At 40.5% G+C, this 24,894-nt stretch overlaps 1 protein-coding gene across 1 annotated transcript in view; it reads left to right on the top strand.

Annotated features, from left to right (window-relative positions):
• SYNRG (synergin gamma) overlaps window positions 1–24,894 on the top strand; it is a 95,330-nt gene that overhangs the window by 33,180 nt on the left and 37,256 nt on the right. Inside the window, exons 4-10 of the mRNA XM_075195722.1 lie at window positions 4,850–4,955; window positions 6,545–6,656; window positions 8,686–8,766; window positions 9,446–9,642; window positions 10,852–11,094; window positions 19,815–19,942; window positions 24,462–24,586. Coding sequence (XP_075051823.1) covers window positions 4,850–4,955; window positions 6,545–6,656; window positions 8,686–8,766; window positions 9,446–9,642; window positions 10,852–11,094; window positions 19,815–19,942; window positions 24,462–24,586 — 992 coding nt within the window. The remainder of the gene's footprint in view (window positions 1–4,849; window positions 4,956–6,544; window positions 6,657–8,685; window positions 8,767–9,445; window positions 9,643–10,851; window positions 11,095–19,814; window positions 19,943–24,461; window positions 24,587–24,894) is intronic.

Genomic DNA, 24,894 nt, shown 5'->3' with positions numbered 1-24,894 from the left:
TTCTTTGCGTTTGGACTATTGTTTTACTCCTCCCATGCAGTTGTCAAGGGTTACCAACTATGAAGTGGCATGATATGATCTGCATTCTACATGTTGTCTAATTTGCCATGTGTTTAGTATGTGTCTATATAGATAGAGATATATATATATATATATATATATATATATCTATCTCTAATTATTCCTCCATTCTATTGTACCATCAGCCAATATATTACTTTGCAGCATTACTACTATCTCCAGTGTTATTACTATTCCTGATGCTTGTGAGCCGTGTACTGTTAATCCTGTGAACATCCTCATCCTCTGTGTTCAGTCTGAGTTGCCTCCACTACCCTCTGTTAGTTCTTGTCTGGGAGACCGCGACCTGCGGAATAGGATCAGCGGAGTCCATATCCCCTTGCGGGGATCCCTGGTGAATACCTCCTATGCGTTAGACTCTGCACTCCTGGGCAAGTCCTATATAATAGAGGCAAGGGATCTACAAAATCATTCAGTGTCGTGACAAAAATAAATGTGTATTTTATTGCACTCACAAATATAAAATATGAACAAACCTCATCACATCTATGGTATTCGTAATTAGTGTGATCAGTGTCAGTACCAGATAGCCAAAAGTTAGGAGCCTTCAGAAACGAGACAGCTGGCGTCCGGACTCAAGCTGTCAGTTATGCAGGCTCCACGGAATTGTCTCCTCCACCACCAAATAGTCACCATCCTCTTCACGCACCAATGCGTTTTGACCCCCGGAGTTTTATTCAAGGTGTGATAAAGGAAGAGGAAGGTGATGAGTATTTAAACCCATCTCCACCAATCACGGCTAAATTAACGCAGGTGAGGTCCATAATCCAGTGACATATATACATTCTAAAAGATTCTTAAACCAATACATAATTTAAAACATACATATCCAAAATACTGTTACATAAATATTATTTCATTCATTACAAGTTTAATTGACATATCTTAAATCGAACGTCAATATGGATAATTTGGGAACTTCCGTCCATGTATATAACAAAACAAACCTGAAACCATAATAATGACAACTTCTACGATCTCTCCCATAGTTGAACTCAAATCATAGAATGTAAATACTAAAAACTAATAGGAATATATAGATATAGGATGTTGATTTAAAACCAATCTTTTAAATATTCTGTACTTCTCATTGGCTGTTAGTCCGTTCATGTGATTAGTATAAGGTATACTCTAATGAGTAAACCCGACACCTCGTATATATTTCAGAGATTTTATATATTCGATCACTCTTCAGTCAATAATGAGATGTTCTGCTTTTGATCTCTTTTATAATAAAATATCAAACCTCTCGTAAATATATCCCTACCTGTCATGGCTAAAATGGTCCAGGGGAGATCCATAATTCAATTTAGTATACAATCAAAAACATTTTTGACATTCACATAATGTAAAACATACAAATTTAAAATGATGTTTTGCATTAAGATATTTATCATATATAACATTAATATAAGTAATTGGGGAGTATTCGTCCACATGTGAGAATTGTGTTGGGTGATAAAAGCAAACTCGCAATTCTTAAGGTTCCTTTTTTTTTTTTTTCCTTCTCAAAAAGGGAGTTTCTATCTAAAGAAGAAACCTTCTTTAAGGATTCCTCTAATAGTTTTTTTTTCATATCCCCTCGCTAAAAATGGCTTCTTCATGTTCATAGTTTTCGTTTTTCTAAGACTTCAGGATCTGTACAGTTCCTTTTCAAAATAAAAATTGACCGGTAGGTACATTAGTCAACATCTATAATGATGTTCACTATTGGTCATAATGTAGGTATTAGAATCTGTGGTTTTTTTTTGAAAGTTTTAGTATAGATATTGCTTTCTGAAACTTTAAGATCTAAGAAATTAAGGACACTTGTACTTGCTTTATATGTAAATTCCGCATTAATATCATTAGAATTAAGATATTTGCAAAAAATATCTAAAGTGGAACGATTTCCACTCCAAATAAACATAACTTCATCAATATATCTGGCCCAAGTCACTAGGTTTGCCCTGAGCTCATGTCTGCCCTAAACATGCAGATCCTCCCAACATACCAGGAACAGATTTGCATAGCTCGGGGCAAACCTGGTGCCCATCGCCGTGCCCACTTGTACATAAATGTGGCCTTCAAAATAAAAATAATTGTTAGAATAAATTTTATACCCTCCAACAAAAATTCTTTTAATGGTTGATGGTACTTTTCCTTCTGTAGGAAGTAGTCAATAAATTCTAGACAGTCTATACAGGTATACAGAGACTTAAAGATATTAAGTGAGAGTCATTATATCCTTGTTACTGCATATGTTAAGTTTGAAAATAACATCCCCTGTATCTTTAACGTATGATTTATTCTTTACTACTATAGGTTGTAAATAATGATCTATCGTCTCTGAGAGATTTGAAGTAACCAATTTAATTCCCGCTACTATCGGGCGTCCAGGGGGATTTTGAGCACCCGTTTGTGCTTTAGGAAGAATATATAAAGATAGCATGCAACATCCAGCTATGACAACATATTGTATCTCTTCTTTACTAATGGCTCCCTTTAATCTATGTTTTTCAAGCATTATAGATAAATCCGCTTTTAGAGGACTATATATATTTCCATCCTCAAGTTGTCTCGACTCCTTTTAACATAGCAATATCTAGCCATAAGGACAACTCCTCCCCCTTTGTCGGAGGGTTTAATTACCAACTCCTTTTCATTTTGTAATGATTTAAGGGCTTTTCTCTCTTTCCTTTTTTTTTTTTTTTTTTTTTTTCCGTAAGATTTTGTCATCTACACCTACTTCTCTCTAGGGTCCTAAATATCAACTTGTACCATCCTTCCAAAACTTTTACTAAGACAAACTATTAGAGGTAGGGTTGAATGTAGATTTCTTTTTAAATTTTGTTTTAATGTGCAAATCATCATCTATAGATTCCTCTCTTTTGGGATTTCCTAGATTATCAGTTGTTTCTCCTGTTTCTAAGAAGAATTTTTCAACGATAATTTTCAAGGAAACTTTTTTGTAAATCTATAAATAAATCAAAAGAATGTATCTTATTCGTCTGGGCAAATTTTAGTCTTTTTTAAGAACATTTTCTTTATCTTTAGTTAGAACATGTTTACTCAAATTGAAGATTTTTATATCCACTTTCCCAGAGAGTTATTTAATCTCTGTAGATATGTTGTTTAAAAACTTTTTCTTGAGCATTTTACGTTTAAGTAATCCTCCTCTATTTCCTCCTCCCCTTTTTTTATTTTTTTCCCCCCCTCCTTCCTCAAACAGGAAGCACTTACATATTTTTCACTCTGAAGGGTTTCCCTTTTCTGTGTAAAAAAAATAAAAAATTCCATTTTTAACCCTTGGGACTTCCCCATTTTTGTACGTTGGATATATTGACGCAGGTTTGGTGTTTCTTGCTCTGTGAGAACTTGGGCTGCATCTTAATGTGCCTGCAATTTCCACAAATTCTTTTCTATTTTCTCCAGAATAGTTTTGAGGCAGGGCTTCGCCTGGGATCCTTAAAGGTCCAGGTATCTGCCCTTTCGATCTTTTAGATGCATCTGGCAGATCTGCCAGACGTTCATACTTTTTTTTTGCAGGGGGTTCTGCACATTAAACCTCCCTTTATTCCTTTCTTGGCACCCTGGGACCTGAATTTGGTACTCTCCATGCTCCAGTATCCCCCCTTTGAACCTTTACATTCAGTGGTCCTTACCTTCCTAACATGGAAGGTGGCGTTTTTGCTGGCCAACTTGTTGGCCAGACGAGTGTCAGAGCTTGGGGCCCTTTCCTGCAGAGAACCTTTTTCTTATCTTCCATGATGACAGGCGGTACTTCGGACTGTCCATTTTTTTCAACCAAATTTGATTTCCGGGTTTCACATCAATCAGGAGATGGTCCCAGTCTTTCAAGACGCACCCTCAGGCTCCACCTTTACAGTATCCGGATGTGGTCAGGGCATTACGTATTTATGTCTAGAGGATTTCAAGTATTCGACAGACGGATTCTCTTTTCGTCCTAATTGATTTAAAAAAAAAAAAAAAAAGAGAGGCTGGCCAGCTTCCAAGCAAACCATTAGTAAATGGCTTCTACAATAAAACAGGAGTGTCTTAACGTCAATATGTCTGTACCTAGTTGCATAGTGGCACATTTCACCCGGTCTGTAGGGGCTTCCTGGGCTGCCCGGAATGGGTCCTCGGCTGTGCCGAGTGGCCACCTGGTTCTCTGTCCACACATTCACCAAATTTTATCAGTTCTACTTTTTCGTGTTCTCAGACGGTAGCTTTGGCTGTAGTCAGGCTTCCAGAGCGGTCCCTATCTAAAGGGGGCTACTTTTGTACGGCCCCATGATAGCAGTGTCCCCCTAGTTTGGAAGAAAGAGAAAAGAGGATTTTTATACTTATGATAAATGCCTTTCTCTGATTAAATCTGGGGGACATTGCGTTCCTGCTCTTCTGTTTGCTTCTTGGTTGTTTGACTTTCCTTCCTTGAGGGCTTTATAATTGCACTGACGAGCTACAGGGGGTTGCAGAGGGGAGGAGTCTGTCAGCAGGCCACAAATTAAGTGCCAACTCCACACTCCCCAACTACAACCCCCATGGTAGCAGTGTCCCCCAGATGGAATCTGAGAAAGGGATTCATCACAGTATAAAGTAGAAGGGGAAAAAAAAGGATTTTTTTTTTTTTTTTTTATTATTTTTTTTTATAAATCATGCCTTCCCCCCCTCCTTTATCTTAACACTATTGCATATTGACTCTACAGAAGATATATAAATAACACTTCAAAATAAGTATTATCCATGCAGCCTCTAATAGATGTTTTGTGTTTATATTATTCAGAAAAATATTTGAACAACAGCAGAAAATGTTAGAGGAAGAAAGAAAACGACGTCAGTTTGAAGAACAAAAGCAGAAGTTAAGATTGCTAAGTAATGTAAAACCCAAAGTAAGTTATGAAATTATCAAAACTCCATTAACAGTGTATGGGTTTATTTTATAAATACTTAGCTTAGACTTCTTCTGTAATGTCTAACGCAATCTCTTCTAAATTAGGCAGTAGAAAGTGTAATTGCAAAGAAAAACAGAAATCATTCTGATTAGTTAAAGCAAAACACAATATAAAGTGTGCATTATATACAAAATTGTAGTTTTTCATGGTTAACAGATTTAATAGGACCGTCCAAGAATCTAAACTTGTGGATCAAAAAATATCGTTATGGAGACTATAGTGAACCAAGGTCCACCTAGGCCAGTGTTGGCTAACCTGTGTCACTCCAGGTGTTGTGAAACTACAAGTCCCAGCATACCCTTCCAGCAATAAGCTGCTATATATTGGCAAAGCATGCTGGGACTTGTAGTTTCACAAACACCTGGAATGTCACAGGTTAACCAACACAGCCCTAGACAGTACTACATATGACAGACTTAAATGTACATGTCCAGAAACTGTCCTCATAAGTTTTATGTTGGCAACTATGGCATTTATAACCCAAAGATGGTAGCAGTATACATCTGGTTGCTTCATATGTATCAGACTTTAGGATACCTACTACTTAAAGCACGATTCTTTATCCTAATAGTCTGCTCACCATCTACTAATAATATACAGTCATGTGTCTGTAAATTTAATTTCCGTAATGGTTTGCAAGAAATTGTCTTGTTGCTGATGACAGGTTAGTAAAAGTTGATATTGCAAAAGTCAAATGTATGCTAGTTTAAAAAAAAAAAGTTATATATAATTTTAAGATTTAAGACTTTAATCTATCTTCAATTTGTATGCATTACATTTATATATTGCAATTTATGGTAAGCTGGCCAACTTGTATCAGTCTTCCCCATCTTACAGCCATCCTATGCAGAAAGTCTTCTTTAGGAGTTTGTGCCAGATGTTCGATCTTTCTTTGGGTTAAGTGCATCACATCACAAACTATACTGTTTAATATGCAAGTTCTCTTTTGTTCTTCTGGGGTTTCTTGCACACAAACAGTCAACTTTTCATCACCAGAGCTATGTTATGCTTCTGTTGATCACTTGTATAAGTGGCTGCATTGTTTTGTATAGATTCACTACTATTTACAGGATAAATGTCATACTGCTGTGGAGGCCATTTCTCTAATCCCATTTTAAACCTTTGGGACATCCCCATCACTGATGCCTGTACTCATTTAGACTGGAGGCCAAATGTATTGTGTTTTTTGTTTGTTTAATTGCTCTTTATAAAGTTGCTGTTAAATCCCTTTCTCTGAAAAGGATGTCTTCTCTATAATATACACAGGCTGCAGGCTTTCCCATTGGTACTCTGTTTGGTATTCTGCTAATTGAACTTTTTCTATCGATCTTTTTCTCAGAAAGTTGTTTCATTTTGTTGTTGTACATTAACTGACCTTATACTGCTTCCAGTTGGTGTAGCCTAATGTAAGTGATGTCTCTATTCCCTCTCCACATATTTAATGCTAAACGAATAAATATGCATCGTTTTTCTATTATGCAATTTTACTATGACTGCTTATAAACATTATTTTGCTTCTTTTTCAGACTGCTGAAAAAAACAGAGATGATGCCATGGAAGCCATTAAAGGAAATTTAGATGGATTTTCTAGAGATGCCAGAATGCATCCTACACCAGTATTGCATGCTAGGAAACCAGGTAATACTTTTGAGTAAAATGCTATCTTACCTACTGCTGTTACCTATTTTTAGATGCCAAGATTTTTCCATATTCTGTTAATTTGCTTCTGAAAATGTGTAGTAACATATGTAAGCAATATTCTCCACATTGTCTATTTTCTGTCTATAGCCGTCGCATAAATGTGTTTAAAGGGTGGCCATCATATAACTGAAAAGTATATATTTGGTTTAAACAGTATTTAATATCCATAAAATGTCTACAATATTGGGAAAATGAGAGCGTGTTTTCCATTTCTTAATATTTATTTGCATTACTCCGATTTGCTCTGGTATGTTAGATGGTGGACTAAGAAATTAGCAAAATATGGGTTTGTCTGGTTGTGATTACAGCTATAAAATGACACTCTATCTGATCCAAATTTATCAGGACATTTCCACTGAAACAATTCGAGCAACGAAAGAAATAATTCTGCATAAGAACTGCTATATATTTTTTTGGGTTTTGTTTTAAAAATCAATTCAGATAAATAACTTTGTTTTACTATTATTTGTACTTTGGTGAGGGTCCTTCCACTGGAGTCGCCACCATTTGCTGTATGTAGCCGGATACTGGGTGTGACAGGATGGACCGCCTATGCCACCCTGTCTGTTGTTGCTGGGAACCGGCTGGGCTTACTTTGCCACCGTTCCCTTTTGTTATCCTAAATGCGCCCTCTTGCCGAAGTAGTGAGGCTTACAAAGGCTGCCACCACTGGACTCCTTACCGGGTTTCTTCTGGATAACGGACGCTACTACCTTATCTCATTGCTGGTGTACCTGGGCTGGTACTCCTGACCTCTTACTATGGATCAAGGAAGCTATGGATAGATCCCCCCTGGTCTATCACACTCGCCAGGGCTGCATGGGTAGCAGGCAGAGTGGTGGTACTGGAAAACTTTGGGTCCAAACCTCAGAGACAGCCGGAGAACGGATTAGATTTAGGGTCTAATCTGCAGGTCACAGGAATACAGCAATACTGAAGATGTTCTCAAGTAGGTCTTTGAGCATGTAATGTATCTTTAACCAGTGAGTGCAAATAAACATCACTTGCTTCAAACGGCTCACCTTTTATACAGGTTTGACATAACTCCTAGCATGGGTGAGCCAGCCTCTTGGACCTATCTGGCTCCGACCCGTCTAGAATATTCCCACAGATCTCAGGATGTAATTTAATTTTGCATCTAGCACAATATAACTTGCACATCACCCAGATTTCTTCAGATGTGCTGTCTCCATTGTTTAGAGCTCCTGTCTGTTTAAAGCGACCTGCATTCAGGTAACGGCCCCCTGTTGTGCATTAAAGTGTTGGTCACTCACATTGAATAGACTTATTTAGCCTTAATGAAGACATCCTCTAGACTACACAACAGACTTACAAATGCTTATCAGAAATCAAACATATCCCTCAGACATGAATGCATTTTCTCTAGCAAGTTTACAAACAAAAGCAAATCCCTTTCCTGGCCAATACATTTCCTACTAAAAAAGTGCAATACAATATCAAACATAAGTACATTTGCAATTATATACATAAGCACCCTGCGCTATTTCCTTTAAATAAATTTATACAATAAGTTATTTATATGTGATCCAGGCACACTGGGGATTGCATATAGCCAGGTACTCTGCCGATCACCTTTAGAGCTGCTGGATCAGAGTCCCCTGCTACACAGAGAGATGAATAGTGTACAGAAGGCTTTCCATTGGAGCATCTGCATTCTCATACAAGGACCGCCAACAAAGTAGTATAATTGTTAAAGGTAGTTAATTAGTAAAATTTAAATTTGTTAGGTGGAAAACGTCTCTATTATTCCTCTAAAGTAGTTAGAAATATTTATACTCTTTCCACATAATGTGACAAATATATAAATGATTTGTTTGAATCAAAGCATGCTCAGGAAGTCTCTGCTATACAGCATAGCAGAATGTTTTGGGTTTTTTTGTTTTGTTTTAGTGTAGTAAATGCCAGAGATTTCAAATTATGGATTATTTTTGCTTTTTTGCTCCAGTTGGTGTTAGAATGTTCTCAACAACAGATACAGCTGAGCCGATACTACCTTCTTGGATTTACAATGACAGCCTTGTCCCAGGTATTTCCTATTCGTTGTTGTTTTATTGTAATTTCAAATTGGATGTTTGTTACAGTTTCACTTTAAATATCAAAATTGTTTTGTTAAATTTTTAAGTCTAGTTTCAACTTTAGAATGATTAAGCTCTATTTAATTTAATTGTAATTTCTTTTGAGAAATGCTATTTGTCACAGATGGGATTATGCTGTTTGCTTCTTTGTGACAACAATTTTATGCTACTCCATTCTGAGGAGCCTTGACTGTCGGCATAATGAAAATTTGATTCTGTGACCGAATGACTTGTCTTTGGTAAAGAGAGAGCATAACATAATGATCTAAAACATGAGCTATCAATTTGTGCATTATTATTATTATTTTATTTTGTAAGGCACTACAGTACAGTAGGGAAAACAGTGCATGCATAAAACAGTGACATAAAAGGCAGACAAAATGAATTCAGACATGAAAACAAAGGGTATGGGGGACCCTGCTCATTAGAGACCTACATTCTAAATGGAAGCGGGCACAGCTGAAACAAGAGAAGCAAATGTGGCTTAGAATGGAATTGGGTCAGTTGTTAGGGTGTATTAGTTTGAATAGTGTTATTGGTTATAAGGTCACCTCTAAAGAAGAGATGGGTTTTCAAAGAGCGTCTAAAGATTTATACTTTTTATTTTATATTTTATCTTTTCCTTCTTAGATGTTTACAAGAGTATTTTAGAAACAACCCTTTCTACGTCTGGAATAGATACAGCCAAATTGTATCCAATTCTTCTGTCATCTGGGCTTCCTCGGGAAACACTGGGGCAAATATGGGCAGTGGCAAATCAAACTACTCCTGGGAAGCTCACAAAAGAAGAACTTTATACTGTGCTTGCAATGATTGGCATTGTGCAGGTACACTCCTTTATTTCTGTTGCTATGCAATATGTTATTTCATTTGTGAAGCATTGTGACCAAAATCTGCAAACACAGATTGTTTTGCATTCTATATGACTGACAAATGTTGCCATCCATCACATTTGGTTTAATTACAAAGTAGGATGAGGATTCATTAGCAGTACATTCAATTGCTTAATTACCACCCATACTAGTATTGATTCTTCTCTTGTACAACATTATTAGCTATATGGCATTGTTTAAGAATATTTGCCATTTTTTTGTTCTCATGCCAAATATAGGATTATGCTGTGGTAAATTTTTATAATCATTTGACCACCTTATGAGCATTGGACAAGAGATCAAATGGTTATCCTCAGAGGGAGGGATAATGAGGATAAACATCACATTACAGTACTACTGTCTTATGCTCATTCTCAAACTGCTGTCACCTAACTATAATTTCAGATGTACATTATTTTCACCAGTGCTATGGCCTGACATATTCTCCTCAAAGTACTGCAAACATGTGATTAAATAGGCAAAGCTCTCTCACAGTTTGAGAAAGGGGATGATGAAGATTCACAAGTTCCATTATAATCTGAAATGCCAATATGGCTTAGCCATAATTCTCTATGCATTAATTGAGAGTTGATGCAATAAATTTTGATATTGTGTTTTCCCTATACAAAATGTTTAAATAAAAAAAACAAAAAACTGGTATACTTTATTTTACTGCACATGCAGAATTTTAGGTTAAAGTGGATTTTTGTGGCCTGCAATTAGACTTGCTTCCAACTCTAAGGGTCTGTGTGTACTCTGATGGAGGGAGTTGTTTGCTACATGATTGCTTGTGACGTTGAGCATTTACAGCATTATTTTTTCACTGAATAAGTGCATGAAGATCATTGTAAAGCTATGCTATTTGAAAGTGTGAGGCTTATTGCAGGGTTTATGTATTCTGCTCCTTTTTATTTAAACTTTTTTTTTTATTGTTGTTGTCTAGCTACTCTAAAATTAACTGTAGACACTTTACATTATTAGCCATCATGTAGTCATATTCTACATATGCCACCCACCCCATTTAAAAAAAATATTTAGCAGCTTGTATATATTACCTTTTGAATTGCTTATTACCATATGTCTTGTGAACTATATAATGGAAACATTTTTTATTGCTTCATTTTATTCCCAAATTCTTTTTTCTTTTTTTTTTTGTACAACCAGAGAGGAGACTGTGCCTTGAATGTGGATATGCTGAGTCAGTTTACATCTGCACCTATACCAACTTTAAGTAACTTCCCAGTGACTTTCCCCAAAACTATGGCTCAACGGCATGTAGTGTCTCCAATGCCTGTTGTATCTAAACCGCTTGATGTTAGCCAGTCAACCGTTGCTTTGAAGAGTACATCAACTTCTTTGGGAGATGTTGCACAGCCCACTTTCCTGCCATCCTCCTTTGCTCAGCCGGTAAGGCTAAATCTTGCATGCTTTAATTGATTTAGAACCACCACTGTATTTAAATCCATAAAGGTTAATTGCAGTAAAACTCTTGGTACCAATGGCAGTGCTATAACCCATACACTTTTTAGCTTGGAAGATTTTTTTTTTTTTGTTTGTTTTGTGACCGTCAAAGCAATGGGTCGGAGGGTTATAACCAAAGGTGTAACTACTATAATAGCATGGGGTGCAGCTGCAATGGGGCCAATAGCTGGGGAGGACTTCCCTGTCAAACCCCCATGTATATGTTTTGTTTTGTGGGTTTTTTTTCCCCTCAACCATGGAAGGTACATTTCTACGTTGCCCAAAAAAGGGGTATTCTTACCCCCTGACTGCAACTAATGTAAAGGATAACCAATATGACAGTTTTATAAAATAGCTTTCTTAAATTTATTGAGCAATCTGTACAAGCACAAAAACCTTTTCTCTATCCTCCTTTGGGGGACACCGTGGGCAATGGGGTATAGAGTAGGGACAGTGCGATCTGGCACTTTAAGAACTTCAGTTAACTAAGCCCTAGCTTCTGCCTCACTATATCCCACTTCCTGCTAGCCTCCTTTTTAGTTTAAGTGCCCGGCTATGGGGTTGTGTTTGTCCCTTTTTGATTCTCTTCAGTTATTTTATTTGAGTTTTATTTATTTTCAATCAGAGGTTTCTTCCTCCGGTCATGTGACAGTTGGCGGCTTACAGAACTGCAGCCGCAGCTGTCAGTTACTGCTGCTATCTGTACTCACAATGCACAGCACGGACAGCTGTGCGTTGTCTGGAGAGGGAGAGCGGAGGTGCTTTCAATGCCAGACCCCCTCCTCCCTCTCCCAACGTTTTAGCCCTCCTAGGAGCCTGGCAGGCTGCCTGTCCTCCATTGCTGTGCACGCAACTAAGGAGCTGCAGCTACTGCGTGAGGAGGATTGGTAGCAGGTAAGTGTACCCTCGCCTAGCACAGTGCTGAGTGAGGGTGGTGGGGTAGAAATCGCAGTGTGTCCCCTAAGTAGGCTGTCTTTTTTAATAGAGGCAGCCTTTGGGTTAATTGAAAATAAATAAATAATCCATGCTTAAGGGGACTGGGTCAAGCTAGGGTCACTAAGATAGTGAGCCCTGCTAGACACTGAATTAGTTGAGGGGGTTCTCCTGTTGGATGCTTGCCAATTCAGTGCTGGGCCCTGGGGAGGGGGGATGAAGTGTATTCCTCTATTGCACTTCCTCCTTGGTGGTCTCTCACTCCTTTTGTGGGCAGACACCAGAATAGGCAGCAATTTTACAGCTCCAGCTTCTCCCTTTTTCTGTCCTATGTCCTATAAGGTACGGGTTGGGGGTGGTTGTTTCCCAGGGTTTTGTATTTTAGATTGTGGGGCTGTTTAGCTGTATTGCAGGCTTACTCTCTCTACTAGATTTGTGTGCTGCTTGTCTTATTTACTTTTTTTTTTTTTTTTTTTCCACTGTTTTTATTTGGCTATTTGTGTATTTTTGTTCCATCTGTTAACATGTCAGAGGCAAATCTGTGCGGGTATAACTGGGTTAACATATATGTTGATGTTCACCTTTGCTGCCTGTAATAAGTTACCGTCCGGACAGTCAGGCACTGGTTCTGACTCAGCGGAGCCCACCTGTGCTCTGTCTCTTTCCAATACTGTGGCTGAACTTGCCTAATAGTTGCAGTGTGTCTGTGGGCGGTCCTTCTTCTAATCCCCCTCCCTCTGTGTCAAGTGACGTGGATTCTGGTTCTCTAAGTCAAGGTCCGGCTGGAAATGTAGTGGCAGATTCTGTAGAACCGGCCTGGGTACGGGGCTGGTGTCCTCGGTACAAGGTTTAGTTTCGGATTCCTCCTCTTTAGAGCTGATGTTGCAATCTGCTACACAGTCTTCCTCACATAAGCGCAAGCGGGTGGCGGCACCCCTGCAGGGTAATCTGTCAGATTCTGACTGTTCTTCCCAGGTGGAGGGCGAATTAGCGGTGGATTCTGACATGGACACTCCACCTGTGGTGCAGGAGGTTCATTCTGAGCGTCTGTGTGGAGGAATGAATACAGGCTGTGCGTCGGGTGCTTGGCATTGCTGAGGCGGCTGTCCCCGTCGCTGCGGAACTTTCTCTCTTTGCACGGTGGAAAAAACAATCTGTCTTTTCCCGCTTCTTCTCAATTAGATTTGTTGGCTGAGCCTTGTGCTTCCAAAGATCGGAAGTTCCAGGTGTCTCTTCGGCTGCAATCATGCTATCCCTTATTCTCCTGAAGTTCTTGCTAAATGGGAAGTACATGTGGATGCTGCTGTTGCAAGGTTGGCCGAAGTGACTACTATCCCTCTTCCCAACGCAGCCACTCTTAAAGACCGTACAGACCATAAGGTTGACACCGTCTATTTTTTGTGGTGGCAGGTTTCTCTTTGTGGCCCGCCATGGCGTCTGCATGGGTCAATCAGCCTCTAGAACGCTGGTCAGAACAACTGTCTGAAGGTTTGTTGGCAGGATGACCGTCCTCTGAACTACTTCTGTTGGTGGAGTCAATTCAGATGGCAACACAGATTTTTTTATTTATTTTTTTTATTATTTTTTTAGGGGAGACGGACTTGATAGGGGCACGAATATCTGCCTCTGCGGTTTTGGCTTGTCGGACTCTCTGCCTTGAGTCCTGGGATGCTGATGTTGAGTCTAAAGAGGTTCTTGAGACCATTCCTTTCTCCGGGGGTTTTTGATTTGGCCCTCAGCTTGACTCCATTGTCAGTCAAGCAACGGGAGGAAAGAGCACTTTTATTTCTGTAAATGCTCCCAAACAAATGTCCAGGTCATTTCGGTTTTCAGACAGCTCTAGGAGGTCAATATTCCTCGGGCTAATCCTCCAGAGGTCAGTCATCTGCCCCCAGGGGGGTGGTTTGCAGCGTGGGCGTCAGGCCTGGTCTGTTCGATGTCCAGCAGCTAAGCCTGCAGACTAGCAGTCAGCGTGACGGGAATTTTGCCCCCTTTGTGGTCGTCTGTGTGGGAGCCCGTCTTCTCTTATTCAGGGGTCTGTGGTTTCAGTCTACTGCTGATGCCTGGGTATGGGGAGTTGTGGACCGGGGGTACAAGATCGATCTGCTCGTTATCCTCGAGCGCTTTTTTACCACAGTGCATCCAGCGTGTCCAAGAAAGCGACTGGCTTTACGAGAAGTGACACAATCCCTCATTTCTTCCAGAGTGATTATTCCGATGCGAGATTCAAAGGTTTGATTTTTTTTTTTTTCCAACATTTTTCTGGTGCCAAAACCAGACTGCTCATTCAGACCCATTCTGAATCCAAGATCCTTGAATACCAATGTGCCCAGGTTCAAGATGGAAGCTTTGCGGTTGTTCATCCACAGCATGGAACAGGGGAAGAGTTCATGGTGGCTGTAGATATCGAGGATATCTATCTCCATGTTCCCATCTGGAAAGATCATCAGTCCCTCAGGTTTGCGGTTCAGTCAGTGCACTTCCAATTTCAGGCTCTTCCCTTTTGGTTTGGCCACGGCCCCACAGATCTTCACCAAGATCATGGCGGTCATAACTGCTCTGCTAAGGTCCACAGGAATTACAATCATCCCTTACCTAGACAATCTTCTTTTAAAGGCAGAATCTCCAGAGGGACTTCGGTCTCTTATCCAAGTAGTTATCCAGACTCTAGAATCTCACAGTTGGGTTCTCCACTTCAAAAAGTCCAAGTTGATCCCATCCCAGCAGATGATCTGTGACAAAATGAGTGTGATAACCCTGTGAGCATTCGGTTTCTCATTTCTCACATAATGTGGATTATAGCAAGTACTTTTTATAGCCCATGCTTTTGTTCCCCAGCTCACCAGACTACAACTGTATTGTCCAATAACGTGTGGCTAAGGGGACATTGTAGTTTAGTGTACATATGTATATTGTATATTGATGACTTGCATTGAAGTCAGGGGGATTATGGGTAGGGATAAGGTTGTAAGATGCTGAGTGGGAAAGCTAATTAGTGTCCATTGTTTTCTCTCCAGGCTAGTCCAGACAGGCCATTTAACAGGGGAGGTTTTGTGGAACAACAGCTCATCTTCACTCCCCTCTCAAACCCACCCCCCCATGTCCAACACTGACCAATGGTTAAGGAGAATAGACCCAGGGGTTTGCAGAGGGAGGGGAAAGACTGTGGAAATTAGACCCGATTATATAAGGAGTCACTCCAAGGGGGAAGGGTGTTCATTCATGAAGACTGCAATATCTAGCTTTTGAGTTGTCAGTCTCTAACTAGAGTCTATATATGTGTCACGGCTCTGAATGATTTTTGTAGATCCCTTGCCTCTACTATAGAGTACTAGTAGAGGATAGTGGAGGCAGAACACAATGGTATTTAGAATGGTGATATTCACAGGATTAAAAGTTCACAGCTCATAAGCATCACTGATAATAATAATAACACAGGCGATAGTAGTAGTGCTGCAAAGTAGTGTATTGACTGATGGTACAACAGGAATGAGAGAAAATATTTGTAAATATATCGGCAGAGATGAACACACGGCAGTTGGTCAAATTGCAGAGACAAATCACATATGCTACTTCATAGTTAGTAACCCTTGGCAACGGCATGAGATGAATAATACAACAGTTCAACGCAGAGGTGATGAATAAGAATTATTGGATCCAACAGAGTAACACACAGCAGATGAATGTGAATCACTGGTACAGCTAAAGTCCAAACAGAGTAGTATATAGAAGTTGGCTGATCCGAGAATAGAGATGATTCAACGTAGCAGGTGGTTACTGGTATCGCAGTGATTCTTATATAGCAGAGCAATAAGCGTTAAACAACACCCAAGGACTTGGATGACCACAAACACATCCAGCAAAATGTTGCCTAGAAGTAGAAGAGGAGTGAGGAGTATCTGAACCGTGCGTGGAACTACAGGTGACAGGTAATCCAGTCGTAGATGCAAAGGTAAGTTCACAGTAGTATGAGGCAGCTGAACAGAGCCACGCCACTTGAACTGAAGTAATAGCCACAAGTACAGCAAGCAGTTCACAATAACAGTCCAGCAAACAGGTTAACAGCAGAGTGAGGATAAACCGTGCCAGACATGGAATTACAGGTGACAGGTAACTTGACAGTAGATCTATCAGCGACATGTAGCGGTATAGAGCCAGCCAGATAGAGATGAACTTGAGCCGAAAGATTAGGCGCAGGTGTAGCAAACAACTCACGATAGTAGTTCAGCGTGCAGATGAACAGCGGAGAGGAGTTTCAGCTGAGCCGGCCAGGAACCAAAGATGACAGGTAACATCGGCAGTAGAACCCACAGTAAGTACAGTGATGTTGAAGCAGCCGAGTAGAGATGATAGCTTGAACTGTGGGTATAGACGCAGGGCAGCAGTCCATAGTTCAGCGAGCAGGTAAGACAAACGGAAGGTCAAGGTATGCAGCCAGATCCTAATGCAGAGTGAGTAACACGAAGAACAGGCAAAGAGTCCATAATCATGGGAGGTTAAAATAGTGCTCCAGGACCAATGAGAATCGGGAGGAGGTCCAGATCAAGGTAGCAAGGAACACGTGTGTGAGAGTAATGTCTCTGAAGCAGAAGTAAGCACAATCATGGTTCTTAAAGGGAAAGTCACAGCGCCGGCACCTAACTATGGGACCGGCGTGTGACAATATGCAGCTGAGAGAGATCCATGGGTTGTGAAGTCTGGACAGCCAGGTGACTATTGCTACTTAAGCTATTGGGGTGAGGGACAGATGATGTGGTAAACCTGCCTGGCATTTATTTACTGTGTGTACATAATGTTCTAGTGTTGTTTGTATGACAATAAATATACTGTTGTATTTCTATAACTGCATTTGCCTGAGTGACCATACGAATCCTGAAAGGTACTGGGTGGACTTCCCTTGCATAGGAAGGCACCCGTGGGTGGCCAGCCAGCGTGAAGTGGGTAGCATTGGGCCAGATAATCCCGGTATCTTCACATGATCTTTTTGGCACTCTTGTCGGGTGTCGAACAATGACGGGTGTTCTTGCCTCCAGACAAGATTCATTGTCTTGCAGAAGATGATGAAATCGGCAAACAGAGTTCTGTGCATTTCGCCATGAGGTTTCTAGGCAAGATGGTATCTACTTTCGAGGCGGTCCATTTTGCTCAGTTTCATGCACGGGAGTTACAGTTGGAACTTCTGTCGAAATGGAGCAAATCTTATCTGAATCTGTCAGGCCAGGTATTCCGTTCGTCTCCGCATGTGCGTCACTCGCTTCTTGCAGTGGCTGCAGAAACAAAATCTCTGCAGGGGTCATCCATTCTCTATCTGGGATTGGACTTTGATCACAACGTATACCAACCTTCACGGTTGAGGGGCAATTTGTCTTAACGCTCGCTTTCAGGGTCATTGGACTCTGAAGGAATCCAAGCTTACAATCTGTGCGTTGGATCTATGGGCAGTGTATCAAGCACCTATGAGCGCGCAACATTTGCTTCAGAGAAGGGTGGTGAAAATTCAGTCGGACAATGCCACATCAGTGGCATACTTTAATCATCGGGGCAGCATCAAGAGTCCCTTAGCCATGCAAGAGACGGACAAGATCTTTCAGTGGGCTGAAACACACTTTCAGGCGGTCATGATTATCTTTGTTCCCGGAATAGAAAATTGGGAAGCCGATTTCAAGGCAGGCAGACTCTGCATCCGTGCAAATGGTCCCTCCATCAGGAGGTGTTTCGTCAGTTAGTGGACAGGTGGGATCCGCCAGATGTCGACATGATGGTGTCTCGGATGAACCACAAAGTTCACCTCTTCTGCTTCCGCGCAAGAGATCCTCTAGCTATCGCAGTAGACACCATCTGTTCCTTGGAGGTAACGCTTAGTTTACCTTTTCCCACCAGTAGCCATGCTTCCACGGGTGTTTAAAGAAAAAAAAAAAGGTATGATGTTCCAGTCCTTCTAGTAGCCTAGGATTGGCCTCGAAGGGCCTGGTACACCTACATGCTTTCCTTGGCGGGAGGTCAGTCATGGCGTCTGCCGCTACGCACAGACTTATTAACTCAAGGACCTTTTTGTCATCTAGGTTTGGATCGTTTGACTTTAACGGCGTGGCTGTTGGAAGTCATGATCCTACGAGCTAAAGGTTTTTCCGAGCGTGTGTTGCAAACCATGCTTCGGGCTCGTAAACCGGGTTCAGCAACAATTTCATTGAGTCTGGAGGACATATATTACCTGGTGTGAAAAGAATGGGTATCCTACGTCTTTTCTCGTTTATCCAGATTACTTATGTTCTTTCAGGATGGGCTGGATGCAGGTTTGTGCCTTGGTTCTCTTAAAGGTCAGGTATCAGCCCTTTTGGTTTTATTTCAAAGAAGTCTCGCTGTCATGCATGATGTGCACACTTTCATTCAGGGGGTGCTTCATGTGGAAACTTCTTATTGCTCCTCCTGTAGCACCATGAAATTTAAATTTGGTGTTGAATGCTTTACAGCATCCGCCTTTTGAACCCTTTTGTCTTCCAGGTCACAAATTTAAATTCCATCGTATCCGTCTTCCTTTTGGCTATATCTACGGCAGGAAAAGTTTCAGAGCTTGCTGCTTTATCTTGCTAGTCTCCTTTTTTTTTTTTGTTTTCCATGAGGGCAGGGCAGTTCTTCAAACCAAGCCTTCTTTCCTCCCTAAAGTGGTGTCTAGTTTTCATTTAAATAAAGACATTCATTTCTGCCCTGACTTCGTCTAGGTCTTCGGAACGCGAAGCTTCCATTCGTTCTCTCAATTGTAATCCGAGCCTTACACATTTATGTGCGTAGAACTCAGTATGTGCGAAAGACTGAGGATCTTTTGATTCTCTATGATGCACGCAAGAGATGTTGGCAAGCTTCCAAGATGACTATTGCTCGGTGGATTGTGGCTGTAATCCATCAGACTTTATAGTGGGACTGGGCAGCTTGTTGCAGATGATCTTCGAGCGCACTCTACAAGGTCTTTGAGTGCTTCTTGGGCAGACCGCCATGGTGCCTCTAGTGAACAGCTGTGTCGGGCGGCCACGTGGTCTTCTGTACACAAATTCACGCGGTTATACAAATCTGATGTGTTTGCATCCAAGGATGCAAGTTTTGGAAGAAAGGTGCTCCGTGCCATTTCTTCTGAGCTTTGGGATGTCCACAATGTCCCCGGTGTCCCCCCAAAGGAGGGTAGAGAAAATAGGATTTTAATACTTGCGTAAAATCCGTTTCTCTTAGTCCACTGGGGGCCCACCCTTAACGCTCTGTTTTCTCCTACTGGTTGACATGTTGTCTTTTCCTGTTTCCTCTTTATCTCCACTTCCTGTGGGCTTGGATAAACATAAACTGAGGCTAGCAAGAAGTGGGTTATAGAAAGGGAGGAGCTAGTGTATAGTTAACGGAAGTTCTTATAGTGCCAGATCGCTCTGTCCCTTCTCTGTACCCCTATGTCCCCGGTGTCCCCCAATGGTCGAAGAGAAACGGATTTTACGTAAGTATAAAAATCCTATTTTTGCGTGGTGAAGGATTTCTCTCTGATGTCAGTGTTTTATTGTCATAGTGGAGTGTGATATTTATGGAGAGGAATTCTTCTTCACTACAAAATGATGTGCTTGGTATGATGTCTGATCAATACATTTAAGAGGGTTTTTTTGTTTGTTTTTTATACTTTCAAGAAGCTGTGTGAATTAAATGTACAAACTCATTACAGACTTGTGTTTTAAATAGTTTATTTCCTATTTGTTGTATAGCTGTTTAAATCAGAAGATGATGATTTTCAAGATTTTCAAGACGCCTCTAAATCTGGACCAATTGATGATTCTTTCTCTGATTTCCAATGTGGTACTTCAAAATCAGTATCTTCGCTGTTGCAAAACAGGTAGGAAAACGTTTTACATTAATATGCTAGTCATTAAAAGTGCAGGCTGAATATTACATAGTGCTCAGTGTATTATATATTCAACATCACCAGGAGAAAGCATTTAATACAGCACGGCATCTTTCTTTTGAACTTGTGGCAGAATCGTGAGGAATCTAAGCAGCCACCCTAAAAGAGGGCATAGTGTATGCTGGCAGAGCTGTATTATGTATTCTCTCCTAGGCCAGCAGATATGCAGAGAAAACCCCTATTTTTATTTATTTTATTCAAAAGTAAGGAACTGTGTAATAATTTAAAAGGCTGTCTAGAATCTGGCTTGCTTTAAAATTAAATATGTAAGAAACCGTTGATAAAAGGTGTTTTACATAATTTAGAGAGAACCACCTTTTGTTAAAGTGTTTAATGAACAAAATATCTAATAGCATGAGTAGAGGAAAAGCGTTCATTATCCGCTATTTATATAGCGCCACCAATTCCACAGCGCAGTTCAGGGACTTCGCTAACATCGGTCCCTGCCCCATTGGAGTTTACAGTCAATTTGATAGCAATCAATTAACCTACCAGTATGTATTTGGAGTGTGGGAGGAAACCCACGCAAACATGGAGAGAACATGCAAACTCCACACAGACTTCTGCCCCAGTGCTCTACGGCAGATATAGGTAGCATCAGGAGGACTAATGGAAATCTACAGAGATTTAAAGATAGGGTGGCGGGAAAAATGGCTCATGGAGAAGCCTCCGATGAGGGTAACAGTGGGTGATATTTTCACCCTACTCAGCACTGCACATTTAAAATGGTTTAAAATATTAAAACTACAATCATTTCTTAATATTTATATTCGATACATACAGAGAACACAGCTAGTTCATAATTGCTTGGTGCAGAAAGTCCAAATTCAGAGTAACAACAATAAGATACTGGATAATCTTTCACTGCTGCTGATAGTTCGCGCAGGTGACTTTGCCATAGAAACTGTCGTCCTTGAAACATCCTAGAAAGGGTCAGTACCAAGTCCCAGTCAGTATTGGTAACTTTGCGCCGGGCTCTTAGGGGTGTTGTGGACCGAAGATGCAGTACACATTTTGTGCAATTGTTACAAGGTTACATCTGAATTTATATCCCCAATATTAAATGTTAACCTTGAGAGAAACAGAAGCAAGGCTTCAAGAAGCTTAAAGAATATAAAACCCTAACCTAAATTCAGTAGCTCCATAGAAAAAACATTAGAAGTCCTACATTTTTTTTATTCTTTATTTAGTTATGTAACAACAAGAAGAATACAAACATCACAGTACTTCGAAAAATATGAAAATACAGGATGTTTCCTCATTAGTTTTATGTGTTCTATCAGTGGGGAGGGGGAAAAGGATCAGAGATGAGGGAAGGATGCAGAAGGGGAGATGAGGAGGAGGTGGGGTGGGGAAGGCACTAATAACATTGTTCCCAGATGTGTTGCACGTATTGTTATTAGCCATATTTTCAAACGCCCCATGCAATTAAAGATAAAACATCAACAAGGACAAGGCATCCAGAGGCAGCCAAAATACTATCTTCTAATAGCAGGGGGGAAAGCCAAAGTGGATAGACAACTATGGCTTCTTGTAAGTACAATTGGGCCCACACCTTGTAGAATTTGTCGTGGAGCTAGTATGCAATTACGTAGTTCCTGCATAGAGGGAGGATTAGGGTCTTTCCAATGCTTGGCTATTAGGGATTTAGCTGCTGCTAGTAAATGGGAGATAAGCTTGTTGGAGTGGGTGCTCTCGTCTGGTATGGGGCGAGAGACAAGGAATGACAATGTGTCAGAACAACAGGTTGAAAAGGACCCTGAGTTTATAAATGCAAGGACCATGCCTCAGAAAGGGACTATACAAGGGCAGGTACACCATATATGTGGCATCGGTCCTCTCTGACCACATTACTGCCAGCAGTATAGGAAAACATTCTAGACAGCTTGTCTGGGGGTATAGTACCACCTATTATACAATTTGTTCGTTCTCGCTCATGTCGTCTTGGCACATCAAAGGTGGTCTGTCTACATGAGGGAAGCCCCAGAGTGATGCCAGGGTAGGGACCCCTGTGAACTGTTTCTCCAAGTCAATCCACACTATGGTCTGGTGGGGGATATGGGTAACTGCAATCTGGGTATGATGGGATGCCAAGTAATGGAGTTTGATATCCAGAAAAACTGACTCCCCGAGCCTTGGCTTCTTGAGCCCTGCACAGAGATTCTAGGGAGCTTGCCATGCCATACAAATTTAAGAAAAAATGGAGTCCCGAAACACTCGTTTACTTTCATCGGGAGACTCTAGAATAGGTATATAAGTTTAGGTATCAGGTTCACTTTAATAGCGATGATCCTCTCCAGCCACAATGATATAGCTCCTCCACATCTTTAGGTTTTGTTTAAATTTAATGATTGGGGTGCCTGGGAGGGGGGTTTGCCAGCGCAAAGCAAAAGTAGGTCATTCCTGAGGGAAGGGGGGCGTGTAGGGGCATGGCCTCCAATTTAACAAATTTAATTTTATAACCCGACAGAAGGCCATACTCCATTGTAAAGCGCTACGGAATCCGATGGCGCTATATAAATAAATGATGATGATACTCGTCCATGAGTCTATATAGAAGACCCCTGGGGATTCATGAGGAAGAGGAGTATGTTGTCTGCAAAGAGGGAGACTTTAAATTCCCAGGGTCACACCACAACACCCGTTATCATAACTGTCTGTCCCATCATTGCCACCAAGGGCTCTATGACTAGAGCGAAGACTAGGGGTGACAGGGGGCAACACTACCTCGTCCTGTTGAAAAGGGAGAGGGGGTTAACCAAAACCCTAGGTGGTCGAATCGTAAAGGGCAGATACACCTGTCATGAATTCAGCTGAGAAGCCGTACGCCCTCAAGACATGAAACATAATGTTCCGTGAAATCCAGTCGAATGCCTTCTCAGCGTCCAGGGAGAGCAACATAGCAGGGAGACCTCTCTAGTTTATTATTTAGACTAGGTCTATCACACAACAGGTATTATCACTGGCCTGATGGCCTGGGTTGAATCCCACCTGATCATATCAGACCCGGGAGGACTCTAAGTAAGTGCCCAGAATATTTGCGTATATCTTGACATCTACGTTAAGGAGGGAGATAGGATTTTAGCTTGCGCTGGGTCTTTCCCCTCCTTTATGTATGACTACGATGTGCGCTTCCAACATCCCTTTAGCCATGCAAGACCACATTGAATAGGGTGTGGCGGTTGGGGACCAAGGTATGAGAGAATCGCTACATTTTTTTTAAATGTCTGAAGTCAAAAGATCGGTGCACTTAATATTAATGACCAAGAAACTATCCAGAGTTACTCATGCTATATATTAATATTTGCCAGCCTTGTATTGGTCACCAAGGCATATTAATATATATTTTTATTTATCTAAATGTTTGTTTTTAAAAAGTACATGTTGTGCGTCAACACTGAGCAACAAGATGTGTTCAGTTAGGACGCATGTGAGTAACAAAATTGGGTGGATTCAGTTGCAAAGTGCTTAGACTGGTTGACCAAATCTGCAACATTTGGAGATCTTTAGTAAAGGTGTAATTGAGAACCATAGAAATAAATGCCTTTAATTAAGGACATAAACTGTAAGCTCATCCCACTTTAGGAGACCACTACTTTATTAACCCAATTAAAAAGCCTTAATTTGCCAGTCCTATACAATGATCAATTTGTCAAAAGGTTATATTAAAAAAACTTGTCCATGAATAGCCCCTCCCATTTTAGAGAACACCTCTATTCAAAGTAAAATAATGTTCTAATTATGAACAAGTAAATCACTACATTAGTGCTTGGGTGTACTGTGTTAAATGAAAAGCAATTACACCTCAATAAATTGAACATAGGCCTAAGAGAATATTGCATGTCAATTCATAAAATTGCTAAAAAATTACATATAAAAGTTCTAATATGTATCTGGTCCAAGTATACTGAGTAATTATCTGTATTCTCTTTTATAAAGTACCATCATTCTGCAGAGCTTGTGGTTTCTTACCAATGAATTAGCTACAACAAATAGAAGCTTAGAGTTTTTTCTACTCCTATTAACTGCCTAACTGGTCTTAATTGTGCAGACTGGGTCTTTTATGAACTACAAATTAAGTATGTTTTTAAGAACATTATTCACATTTGGCTAATTGCCCAAAGATTCAGTTTTAATAAAGTAATACTTTTAGCCAACAGTAAAGTAATTTAAAGGAAATATATGATAAAATTAAAGCTGTGGACCATGTGCACACAAACATACTCCTAGCCTTTATCCTGAGCCTTAGAACTCTGGTACAGGGTATGATTTGGATTAAAGTCCCAAATGCTGATGGCAGAGATACAGCAGGCAGGAATCTTTGTACAATGTGACCAACTGTAAACAGGAAGAGACATTGGCATTTGCTTCTGATTGGTTAGGATAGCACTTTTACATGTGTTGAAATACTTTGAACTACATGTTCATCTTTACTTCTCTATCTTCCTAGTGCTCCTCCTTTGCTTATGCCTGTGTCTGGGACAACATCAACAATGTCTACAACTACTGATCGATATGCTGTATTTAAAGCAATCAATACGGATAGCCTCCTGGAAAACACAGTTCACCTTACAGGTATGTTGTGTCTTGTGTAAAAAAAAAAATAAAATACAAATATAAAGATGGCAACTTGAAACTCCAGCGCATGTAGCTTCTTGTGCTGATGTTTTTGGATTGGTTGATTGTTGTGCAGATGAAATGAAAGTGAGGGTTGTGGGTTGGCAAAGGACTGTACCATCTCCATTCCCATTGTAAGGAAGTGCACAAAATAGAGTAAGTTCAATAGATTAGTTACAGGAATGATTGATGTATATTCCTGCCTCGATAGCATGTGGGGCACCCACAGGCTAATTTACTCTGGCCAAATGGTGGAGAGTGTACCC

Source organism: Mixophyes fleayi, chromosome 2, assembly GCF_038048845.1.
Source record: "Mixophyes fleayi isolate aMixFle1 chromosome 2, aMixFle1.hap1, whole genome shotgun sequence".
Classification (NCBI taxonomy): Eukaryota; Metazoa; Chordata; class Amphibia; order Anura; family Limnodynastidae; genus Mixophyes; species Mixophyes fleayi.
Note: the sequence above shows the minus strand (reverse complement) of the source record. Positions and strands in the feature narration are given on the sequence as shown.